Source organism: Ciconia boyciana, chromosome 3 (genome assembly GCF_034638445.1).
Source record: "Ciconia boyciana chromosome 3, ASM3463844v1, whole genome shotgun sequence".
Lineage (NCBI taxonomy): Eukaryota > Metazoa > Chordata > Aves > Ciconiiformes > Ciconiidae > Ciconia > Ciconia boyciana.
The window spans coordinates 115,829,680-115,842,293 of NC_132936.1; the positions used below are offsets into that span (position 1 = coordinate 115,829,680).

The window sequence follows — 12,614 nt, forward strand, 5'->3', positions numbered from 1 at the left end:
CCATGCCAGTGTGTCTGATTTTTCACCCCTGCTTCTGCTAGCTAGTCACATAAACTAGCAGGAAATCTGATGGAGGGGATGATGCAGCTGACATAGATGGCATCTGTGCTGAAGGGGAACATGGCATTGCTGCTGGATGTGTTTTTAGCCTGAAATACAGCAGCATGTCCCCACTCAGTGCGGGGACTGCTGGGGGCCCTCTCTGTCCTGAACAAATAATATATTACAACCCCATGCCTGCTGAAGGGAGAGCTTATGTCCCAAAAATTGGAAAGCAGCTCCAAGGCAGACAGACCAAATGCTGCTGCCAACTTTTTACAAAGGCCTTAATAAGGGTCTGTTGTAGGGAAACTAATTAACTTAAGTAACTCTAAAACTGCTTCTTGCTCAGCCACCAATAGCATGCAGAATTAGCTGCTGCTATTAATTTTCACTTAATTTCCTAGCAGAAAAAAATGCACAGAAAAATAAGCGAACTCTGTCTTTTTGGGAAGGTTTGCAGTTGGTTTAGAAATGTGATGAAAGAGGAAATTGTTTTTATTATTCCTATGAGAAGCTATTATCCAGTGCAGAGCCATGAACCTTTATTTGAGTATAACCTGATTTCTCCTAGACTGATTGCATCTTATGGTATTACCTGCTTGTGCCATGATTCTCAGCTATTTTCAGATCCTAGTGCCAGTATAAAAAGGCTAAAATTACTGCTCTGGCCATGCATTTTATTTCAAGCGAAGGCTATTTTATCTTCTGATAAAAATGAAGCAGCATCGCCTTTTTACTTCTTGAGACTGAATTTTCTACTCGATTAAATGAAGATGTAGCTGCGATGTGGCAGGGCAGCACTCTCAAAATGTCTCTGGGGGCTGGCGATGCTCATCGTCCCCTGCCTGGGTGCTCCAGGGCCCTCCTGGGAGCGTGCCTTGCTCCCAGGGGGCCCTCGTGAGCGAGACGGAGCCCTCCCGAAATGAAAGAGGAAAGAAAACAGAGCAAAAAGGTGCAGTGGCCAAGCTTCGAAGGAGGGAGGGCAAAATGGCCAGGAGCCAAAGTGCGAGGAGAAAGGAGTGTGAGAGTAGGGAGACACAGAGAAAGCGGACGGCAGCGTCTCGAGAGCTGGTCTGGTTTTACTCTCACACCTTTCACTCCTCGTCGTAGCCACACCGGATCCCCAAGCACAAGGAAGAAACTGCACTCTTTCTCATACTCCTCACGGTCAAGTACTCTAAGGGTAATGAATTTCCTGTGGGAACACAAGACAAAGGCAAACACATGATTGGCATCACACACACATGCAGTTCACATCCGCCTGGGTGCCGTGGTGCCGGAGATGGTCGGGTGGGGGGAAGCGGCTGCACATCCTCTCTGGGGCATATGGGGAAGGACAGGAGCATCCCCGTCACCCGGCCGCAGTTGGACCTTGGTCGGCTGGGGAAAGGCTGAATTCAGGGGGGATGGGAAACATCCTCTCTCCTGCCCTTTTCCATAGGCGCTGGGGATGTGAGCTCGGTGTTGCAGGTGCCAGGCATGAGTGAGCCAGACAGGGACACACAGGCTGGGCTCAGCCCCGGAGCACGTCCCCCACCTTTCTTCTCACTCATCTCCACCAGCCGGGGCTCCCCGATCTCTAGGTAGAAGGTCTTGTTTTTCTCATATTCCTCATCATCTATCACCTTGATTGATATCGTTTTGCTGGAACAGAGAAGAAGAAATAGAGATTCAAGAGTAAGGGGGGAAAAGGGAGGAGGGGAGACAGGGAGAGGAGGAGGAGGAGGGTGGAAATGGCAGGAGAAGGGGGCTGCAGACAGCAAACAGTGGGTTTGGTAGCACAGGCTGGAGGGGCAGCTGAAAGCAAAGAGCAGGAGCTGATGGGCCGAGCTTGGACAGACCACAGGGTCAGAGCACCAGCAGCTCGCAGGGTGCCATCCGCCCCAGCATGGCCAGAGGCCATGGCTGGACATGATGCAGCCTGAACCAGCCTCCCCGAGAGGTGCCTTCGCCTGGGGCAGCAAGACACTTCCCTTTCCAAAAATCCAGGGTGCAGAACAGCCCCTTGACAGCTTGCACACACCGCATAGGCTCCCAGGGGCACGAGCACCGGGAACCAGCACAGACCAAGCCCCTGAAAGCATGATGCACTGCTTAAACCAGCCCCTGTGCACAGAAGAGGCTCTGTCTTGCCAGGAACAGCAGATCCATGCACAACATCATGATCAGCTGCTCTGTTTGGGCTTTGGAGGCTCCAATTTACAAGCTTGAAAGGGATGCTGGAGTTAGGACTTTTCCTGTGGAGGGAACATAAGCGAAAGATGGTCTTTCTGGGCAGGGTGAAGGAAAGCTTCACTGATGGTGAGATTTGACTTTTTTATTTTCCTTTGCAAGCAGTACATCCTTTCCCAAGCCCTGAAGGTTTGGTACTCTCCTGTTCGAGAGTCATGCAGCAAGTCTCTCTTCTCACATGGCCCAGGGTTGCTCAATTTGCCCCTGCGGCATCAGCCGGGCAGGTCCAAAGGCAGAAAAAGCCACAAAGCACCCACCACGAAGGGCAAAAGCCTCTCAGGAGGCTGTGGCCACCAGCAGAGAGATTAACTCCTCAGGGCACCCAATAGAGTAAAAAATTGAGTGAACAAATTGCTTTACCAGGGGAAAAAATTGGCACAGAAGAAGTTTTCCAGCTCTTTTCAGGGACTCACGTAAGTAGCCCAGAAACACCCAGCCAAAAGCTGCTCACCAGAGGGTGACCAAACCGCTGGGGTACAAGGGGCTAGTGCATGGCGGGAGCGCTACTGTGGTCTTTCCTACAGTGCAAAGCCTTTGCAAAGACAAGATGGGGGGCAGAAATCCAGCAGCCCCTGATCCCGCCCAGAGCGCTCTGCTCGTTGTCATGTGCGTGTGGCATTGCTGTCAGGATGGGACCTCTTCCTGGCTCTGACCTTCTCCCAGACAAGAAATAAGAAGGCAATAACAACAAGAGATAAAAAGGCAATGCAGTGACTGTCTGCAGCCCTCTGCTTGCTGCCGACCTCCTGGTTGGGTTTGCTTTTTCCCCATGCTTGACAGCACTACCCTCCTGTGAATGCTCTTGATTAAACAAGCTTTCCAGTCGTTCTCCTCCTGCCCAAGCCTGTCTGTCCCGTCCTTCAAAGAAACACCTCTTGTCCCATCCCCAGATCCTCTGTGCTTTCCACTGGCAGCCAGCACAAATCAGAGCAGCCCTGAGGCTGCTCTAATATATGATCAAGGAGGATCTGCTGCTCCTGGCAGGTCCCAGCACTGAAAACCCATAAATATGGAAGAAAGCCATGCTCTAGGGGAGTGAAATTCAGGCCATGCTGCTGTAATTTCTGGCTTTCTCCCCTCCTTCCATGTCTGTACTGCCACCCAGAGCCCCTCTCTTAAGCTGACACGTATTTGGCAGCAGAGTTGTCATTTTATTCTCATTCAGAGCAAATACCGCCAAGCACTTGGAGGAACAGCCAGGATGATTTCTTGTGATGTTTGCTATGAGTCAGAAGTGTATTAAGGTTGCCCTTCACGCTTATAATGAAACCATTTACTCAAGAGCAAGTGATGGCTGTGAAAAGTGTAACAATGCAATGTGGCCCAGTGTAATTGTATTTTATAATGAATATCTGTAATAATTTGTTCTGTTTATAATTACTGCTGCAATAGGTTTGTACATAGGAAAAATGGTTACCAAGCACGCAGCTGATCTTGCTTTGCATTGATGAGTTAAGGGAAATTATAATGTATTAAAAAACTAATGAAGGATGCAAAAATGCTCTCAGCCAAGCTATCAAAGAGGACCTGACAGAAATAACAGAACGACACTATTTCAAAAACGTTCCTAACAAAATCAATAATTTTCCTGACAACTCCCATTAAAATGTACACTGCACCCTGCCCCCATGTATGAAAAAAAGCCTTTCTCAGGGAAGTTAAGTAAAAAAGCTGCCTTCATCAATTCTGAGGGCAGCAAAGGTATCAAGACATAAAATTCCTATGGGTGTGCTCTCGCTTGCCATGTGTGGCTTTCCTCAAAGCCCCACAAAATAATTCTCTCTCACAAAAATAAACCTGGGTGCCAATTAAAAAAGCTGTTCCTGATGCTTAGACCCAACACCAATAGGGCTTCCTTGAATAATGCGGCCTCAGGGCTTGAAGTGCCACTGCCAGCAGGTGCTGCTATTATGCAGTTTTTCAAGTGATCTTTCTAGGGTTTGAGCAAGCGCTCTGTGTTGGGTAGACATGTGCACTGCTGCTGTTTCTGCTGTACAAGATCGTCGGGAAAAAGGCTGGGAGGAACAAATGGCAAGTCTGCTCTCTGGATGAATCTCCAATCAGCAAGAATTGCTGAGGCAAATTTGTCCCTGGGATGAGACTGCAATCCCAGAGAAAAGGATTTCTTTCTAATGGTGTTTGAGATCACATCTGTTTGAGAAACAGCAAGTATGTGAAAATAACATAGGCTATTCTTAAAGCATGCCTGATCTTCATCACACTGCCTTTTGCCTGCTGCAAAGCCCCTCCGCAGGGTCCCGCACAAATGTGGCCATGTGCCAGGGTTTGATCAGTGGAGAAGAAGGATCAGGCAACTGCGCAATTTATCCTGTGTTAGAGTAAGGACTGCTTTCTACAGTAATCTGGGATGTGCACTGATGACACCCTGCTCTTGTTGGACCCTCTGACATGGTCTCTGTTTCTCACTCCTCTCCTAGGCAGAGATTTGCTGGATAGCACAGGCTTTGACGATGTAAGCAGCATCAAGCTAGCGTGGGGCTGCCCATGCAGGCTGTGGATTGCAGCCCATGTTCCCGGTGCCCTCACCTAGCCCTGTGCTCCTGCTGCGTTTAGTGTCCAGTTTTGTAAGCCTGCTGCCTGCAGTCCTCTTTTTCAGAGGTACACGTTGCTGTGTGAGGCTGATTTTCTTGCATTACAATACATGGTGCGAATGAGGCACACCAGGAATGCCTGGCAGAGCCAGGACAGCTTGCTAAGGCTCACGGAGCGATGTGGGCTGCAGTGCTGAGTGCAGCAGCTGAGATGTCTCCCTTGGTTTCCCTAGCTGGACACAGTGGGATGAAATATGCCGAGACCCAAAGTCCCGACAGCGCAATTACATGCTGAAATTTGCATTTAAAATCTCTCTCTCCTGTGGCTCAGGGGCTCTTTCAGCACAAGACGTGATAGTACTTGTGTAAACAGAAAACAAAAGGGACACTGTATAGCACCCCACTGCTGAGTCACTGCACAGCCAGAAACCAGGAGCCCCAAATCCATGAGGCAGAGGGAAAAAACAGAAGATTAAAACAGAAAATTAAAGCAGCCTCTAAACCATTACACATTTTCTTCACCTTGTGCGAATCTGGGGTCAATCTAGATGCTGTTTCCAAGCTGTCTCTCAAATCTTCACAGAGGTCTAGAATGAGCTTTGATTTGGGGACAAAAGTGGTGTTTCTGCCATAATCTAACATCTCCAGGAGCTGGGTATGTAAGCCAAATGCTCAAGACCCCATGAGTGTGCAACACCACAGCCCTTGAAAAAGCTGGAATACTTTTTTCCTGCCTTGTGCCTTGGCACACTGCAGGTGGAAAAGAGCAATTTCTGGACCATCTCTCAAATAGATTTGGGTGCATGGGGCTAGAGGTCCCTCTGCTGAGCCAGGCTGCGTGTTGGCCTAAACCACCAGATTTGGCACACCTCCTGCCTTCCTCCCTGCCCACTGCAGGGAGCCCCAGAGACAGCATGGGGCAAGTGTGCAGCAAACCACTGCTGCTGCTGGGGTTTTCCTTCCAGTAGTGTGAGTCCATTTTGCCCGAGCTAAAGAGCCCTGCTCTGGCATGAAGGCTGAGGGCATCCATGGCGCATCCAACTGTCTGCATTTCTGTACCAGAAATTGCTCTTCCCTGAGTCTGTAGCCAAGGCAATTGCTGAGGGAATGAGTTTCATCTCATTTCCATGTACCAGAAATCAAAGAATAAAATAAATCTTGCAGAATTGCAGCTCCAGCTCTTCTCCTCTTGCTGACAACCAGGAGCAACAAGAGAAGGATGGTATCTTCATGAACACAGCATACAAACCCCTGCCCTCACTCTAAGCCCAATCCTCTCCATCAGAATTTAGTTTTAATTTCAAACCATGCTAATTCATTCGAACTGTAAAGGTCTTTTAACAGAGCATTCCCACACAACCCTTAGTTACAATAGCCCATGGAAAAGTCCTCTTGGCTGGTGATGCTCTAAAGATGGTGCACCAAGGGAAGAACTGCTATAGCTGGTCAGACCCAATGGCCATCCAGCACAGCCTCTTCTTCTGAGAACTGCCAAGAGCACCTTGGAGTAGGAGGATATAAGAGCAGGACGGGCATATAGACAGCATTTCCAGCTGATGCTCTCCCAGCCCCTAGATATTTGTTTCTCAGGGGTTTCCTAGCCAGACCAGGTTTCTCTGCATTTAGCTATGCTCTGCAGACTTCTCCCATTTCCCTTTGAGCTTGGGTAAGCTTTTGGCATTTGTGGTATCCCATGTGCCAGGGGATTGCTAATGCCAGCTCAGTGTCATGGACAGCAAATAGCTGCTCTTAGGAGTTGATATGTATTTGGCACAAGCATGCCAGCCCACCTGCATTTTGTGGGCACATCTCTGGAAAGGGCGAGAGAGAACACCCACATGCCTGCCTGTAAGTGACCCTAGCAGGGACATGGAACTAGCAGGACAAGGCTGAATGTCCCGTCAATGGGCAAGCAAATTGGCTTTGTACAATGACAAAGGCAGGGCAAGAAGAGACCTGATGCTTAGAGAAAAATGCCAGCTGGGGAAGGCACCCTGTAAGCAATCTCATGCACGTGCAGGGACAGGTACATATGTAACGAGTTAGCACAGTCTAGCACAGGGTGACAGGAGCAGAACAGAGAGCAACAGGGGAATATTTCTCTACAAGTATTTTTTTGTGCAAGGCCACATGAGAAGATGGGCGCAGAACTGGGCAGAGGGGTAAGGAGCTGGGACTCCCAGCTCTCCTACCTCCACTAGCCTTTTCTCTCTTGTGGGATCAGATGGCACCAGAAATGACTGGTGACAACCTACATGGACCTTTGCATTCATTTCAAACATGAAAATCTGCACAGTCACGGCGCACCAGTGGAAATCCTCAATATACTCACAAAAATCCTGCTATTCCCAATCTACACTGTAGTGCTTAGGTACGTGAAATGGCAGAAACCCCTCTCATGACTCAGACAAGCGACCAGCACTGCAAGGACCAAGGGAGCTTGCTGTTTCCAGGGAATCAGCAATCAGCTCCAGAGAGATCCAGGCAGGACATGCTGGGGGAGAGGGGACATCCTCCAGGGCAGTTCCAGCGCCAAATATCCAGGAGCAGAGATGTGTCAGGTCCAGCACTCACTTCCTACTGCTGCTCAGATTCAGCATGGCGAAAGGAGGTTTTCATTACTGCACCACATAGCTCTTAGCTCTTTTTCAGAACTGTAGTCATGCCTTTTTAACACTGCTTTATTTTTTTTTTTCTGAGTGAGAGAATGAGGCCAGCTACCTCCATCCTTGGAGATGTTCAAAGCTTGCCTGAGCAACTTGCTTTAGCTCTGACGTTGGCCCTCTGAGAAGATGTTTGACTAGAGACCTTCTAATCCAGAGACCTTCCAATCCAGAGACCTTGCCCACCTCAACCCTGCTGTGCACCTAGGTCAGAGATCTCACGGCTAAGAAAGCATCATTGTGCCCAGATCACCCATGAGCTGGAGCTGGATTAGCTAAGAAGTACTGCATGTAGCCAGTAATGGTGTCTCCAGTGGGCCAGGAAAATGATCACCTCTAAACACACAACCAACCAGCCGCTATAGCAGTCAGTAACTAGCTTGCCCATGAGAACATAGCATGCTGTTGCTGCCTGGACAGACAGACACTTATTCCTGAATCAATAAATGGAACAAAGCACTTATGCAGCTTGTCACCCATCCAGCTTCCACTGATCACCCAGAAGAACTACATGAATAGCTTGAAGGACTTTTAACTGCAGATTCATAGTTACAACATCCAGGGTCGGCAATCGGGAACGGAGTCCTGTTGCCTAAGCCTGGTGCTGCCAGCCCTGACCTCCCAACAGCCAAGCACTTCCCACCCAGAGGGTCAGCAATCGCGGTGAGAGAATAGCCATGAGGCATGCATGTTCTGGAGGTGACATTTCAAAGCCACAGCCATTGGTGCTGCCTGTTCCAGCACGCATTCTCAGACTCCCGCAGAAAGCTGCCACAATGATTTCTCACACATCTGCTTGTCAGCCAGTCACTTAATTAGCTGAAGTTAAAGCTTGTCATGAAAGACAGGCACGTGGCTTGGGAGACTCCCTGCCTCGCGCAGCTTGTGTGACCGCTGGGCACTGGGCAGCGCCTGTGCACAGGGGCAAGTGGGCTGCTGTAGGGGACCAGGTGCCGTGGGGGAGAAAGCTCCCAAATCATCATCAGGGCTGGGCATCACCAGAGTCAGCAGCCAGGGCCATGCAAACTGGCCGTGGCCACAGCAAGGTGTCTGGACCAGACCCCAGGACACGGCTGGAGCCAACCATGAAGAGCCAAGGCAGCTCTTTCTCTCACCATCCCTGCCTTCACTATGCTTTGCCCTCCATCTCCCTGCCTGTCCTTATCTGCTTGGTGAGCCTCCCTGGAGGCTGCAGGGGCTCAAGGCCCTGTCCATGCTGTTAGAGACGCAAAGAGACCTAGCTGCACCCGTGTCTGTCTCTGCAGCACACAGCTCTTCTGACCGGGGCACCAGGGACACCAGGGAGTGCTTTTATGCACTTAGCAGCTTCATTGCTCAAATTTCTGACAGCTACTTGAGGAGGGAAGTTGTCTTGTTGCTGGGAAGGAAAAGGAGCAGATCAGGCTTTTCTTCCACCAGTTGACAAAAAAATTGCACCTGATGGTGAGGAGGTGACAGCCTCGCATGCAGAGAGACACCCAGGTCTGTGGTGGAGGTGTTCGTCCCAGCTGCTGGGGACGTGTGCCTGGCAGGGGACATGCGAGAGGGCAACGCAATGCCTGCTCAACCAGCACAGGGACGCACCTTCCTGAGGGACAGAAGATGCACAGAAATGGGCAAGATTATGTGAATGACCTTGTGTCACACATGATTTTAGCTGTTATCCAGCGGTCTCTGACAGACAAGAGGGTTCATTAGGGTTTCTGTCCCTGCTGATGGGATCCCATCTTTGTAACATGTCCCATGAGTCACCCATGCAGGGTCCTTTGCAAAACCAAGCCTTGCTGACATGAAATGTCTATACTTAATGAAAACTTTGCCTGAAGCGTGCTGCAAACATGTCACGGAGGGCACTGAAGCTAAGCCTGACGCACGCTTTGGGAAGCGTGGATGTGAGCTGATCTGATGTGGCAGCTTGGTTTGCTGGTCCAGGTGCCCAGATCTGCATGGGGCTGCACAGTCCAATGCCTACTAAAACCATGCTTTAGCACATCAGCCTGGGCACTGCAAACAAAGGGAGGGGGAACTAGTCCCTCTATCCTCCCCCCCACCTCTGCAGCCAAAATTCATCTGGCTGCTCTTATTTTCTTGGTTGCCCTCCACCTCTTTCTCCAAGGCTTGCTGAATCAATCTTTATAAGACCACAGGGCTGTGTTGTCATTTCCATGGCTGCATAAAGCAACTGCTCCCCTGGCCTCAGGATGCATTGAGTTTAAATAACAACATACAGCTCAAATACATAACGCTGGCCTGCTCCAGAGCACCACTACCAGGAAAATCCTGGAAAAGGATCCAGCTTGCTCTTCCTTGGCCTTGTGGAGATACAAGATGTGGGAGGTGGTTTGCAGAGACAGGAGGACTGAGAGCTGTTGCTGCTTGAATAGCTGGGAGATGACAGGCACAGCTGATGCTCAGTGCCTCAGAAAACACTTTTCAGGAGTGACAATTGCCAGGTAAGATGATTTCACGTGCTAGACTGAATGCTGCTTGACACTATTCTTAGGAAGACCATATTGGGCAGGATATGTAAGACCAGAAATGCTTTTCTGGGGAATCCTCGATGTTTGTGCTGATCTGACTGTGAATTTTGCACTCTGGCTAACTCCGCATTAGCACTTCTTCATTCATCTGCCAATGTCACATTTTGCAAGGGGCCAGCTAGGCAATGATGCATGGCACTCTCTTGATCTGCCCCAAAACAGGGCCTGAGCCCTTGGTCATGCTTAAATGTTTCGCTGTCACAGGACAGCTGAAGGTGTGGCCTCCCCCCTTCCTGTGGCTCTGGATGTGGTAACATCAGGACAAAACAGTGCTTTGCTCTTCTTTCCCAATCCCATTGCCATGCATGTCTAGTGATGGTGATCCACAGTCCTTAAAGCTCCCAGAGTGCCTGCTGGAGGCAGGATCACTGGGGGATCAAACAGGAGAGACTCCATCTAGATCAGCATCTGGATCTCCAAGGACAGCATGTACAAACAGTGCAATACAAGTGACAATGACTAGGAGGGAAAACACATTTGATGTGAATTTGATCAAAAACACCCCCAGCAGCAATTGCTTAAGGTGCCTGGGAAAGCTGACAGAGCAGAAATAACTTCTCCCCTGGCTTTGCACAACCTTGCCCATGCCAGCTAAAATCTGCCATTAGTCCCTAAAAATTCAGCCCGCGCTGCAAGCAAAGGATTGATTTCCCAGGGCTCAGCCCAGCCCAACATCCTTGCTCATAAAACTCTGCAAATCCCATTCCTAAACCTGCAGTGTTCAGAGCCAAAATCTGGCATTTCCCCCCATTCTGCCTTTGTGGGATTTTCTCCTTGTGCCTGGCTGGTCAGTCAGGTCTGTGGGTAATGCAGGCAGGTAACAAAGGGGACAGAAACTCGGCTCCAGTGTTTCATCACGCTCCATCGGCAAGATTTTCCCTGGTTCACAGGGAGCTGGGTGATGGGGGAGGCGTGTTGCAGGGAAGAGATGTGTGCTGAGCTGAGAAGGGGTCAAGGCTGCATTTAAAGTCCCCACTGGAAAACTTGAAGTGGAAAACAAGCATGGTGAGGAATAAAATCGTGGAGGGGTTTGGGTGGGAGAGAACCTCTGGGTCAAACCCCCATCCCTCTCCCTGATTGTCCTCATACACATTTTCCCCAAGGAAAGTAACTGGAAACTCCTACAAGTGCTTTTTGCTTCTCTACGCACCCAAATACGCATGCGGCTTTTTTTTACAGCCAGGTGCCCCCTTACAACAATAATCTAACCTTTCAAATAAATATGAGTTGCTCTTCCCTGTGTGCACCTGGCATAGTTGCCATGACAATGTTCCTCAAACAGGAGACATCACTCTTACTGAAATGGCTTTGGCACTCCCCAAAATGAATTTCAATGAGCAACTGCCGGCAGAAAGGACATTTCTGCAGCCCTGTAAATCATTTAGCAAACTTTGCTGAGTTAAAGCTGACTAAACAAAACAGTGGGGACCATGTGAAATAATAGGTCCATGGCTAATAGCATAGCTTCAGCATCAGGAATCGGGATTCAAGGAAGCCCAAAATACGTCTGCTGTGCATCAGCTGCTCCAGCGCCGCCACCGCAGCAAGATTTTGTATCAGTCATAGCAGTGCTTCCCTCCCAGGGAAGGCACATTTCAAATCCTGCTTGCCTGGTTTCAGGGCAAGGGAGAATTTCCCTTGTCGTTTGGGATGAGACTGGACAAGGGGTCTCGACTGTGCCCCGCCACTCTGCCAGGGCTGCTGACAGGTAGCTCTGCTGCTGGAAAAGCAGCTGTACGTGGGAAAAGGAGAGGATGAGGGGATGCTCAGTGACAGCAAGGGACATGCCACAGAAATTCAAAGGGCAAACATCAATATCGAATGTGCAGGCTCCCTTTCAGGACCAGTATCCAGCTTCATTTTAACTCCATGCTCAGTCAGGGATGCATCTGACTCCTGTTATTTGCTGGCTGGCCCCAAAGATCATCTCCCTCTTTTGAAAACACTCCCCCAAAACTCTTGGAGTGGTGACCCAAATGCAGGATCAAGACCTCAAGACCCCAAGAAATAAGCACTTCCCCATCACTACGTTTATCATCCTTTGTCTAGCGATGCAAATGACTGCCTTCAAGACTTGGAAAGTACCTGTGACTGAATCATTTTGTGCTGCGCTGCTGATACCAGCATGCCCTGCTGCTCTCAACAGCTTCTGTGCCAACTTAGAAAAACACGTGTGCACGCACACCCACATTCACGCAAGTTGCAGTCAAACTGCTGAACAAAATGACATATGCCTCAACACGGTGTGTGCATGTGTGCAGATGTGATCTGTATTTGCAAGCGCAGCACACAGCAAACATCCTACCTGCTCTCCCTGCTGGGGCCCTGCTAATGCTAATGGATTCCTAAGCTATGGAGAAGCCTTTTGATCTTTTATGAGCTTGTCGCTAAGTGTCACATTGAACTTTTATTAGAAGAAGTTGTAAGTAATCTCCTGTCAAGGGAGGTTCAAGTGCAATGCTCACATTTTAGCAATTTAAATGACTGGCTGCGGAGTTCACTCCTGGTCCAGACTCCCTTTGGCAAGTCACCCATGCTGGACCAGTATCGGGGGTTACCTGACTGTATAAAAGACATGAAGCCTC

The 12,614-nt window shown here is 49.5% G+C and overlaps 1 protein-coding gene across 3 annotated transcripts in view; it reads right to left on the bottom strand.

Annotated features, from left to right (window-relative positions):
* The window catches only part of SLC8A1 (solute carrier family 8 member A1), a 138,145-nt gene that overhangs the window by 16,089 nt on the left and 109,442 nt on the right, over nt 1–12,614 (bottom strand). For all 3 annotated transcript variants that reach the window (XM_072857273.1, XM_072857271.1, XM_072857272.1), the window contains one exon: nt 1,134–1,237. In XM_072857273.1, the coding sequence (XP_072713374.1) occupies nt 1,134–1,237 (104 nt within the window). The remainder of the gene's footprint in view (nt 1–1,133; nt 1,238–12,614) is intronic.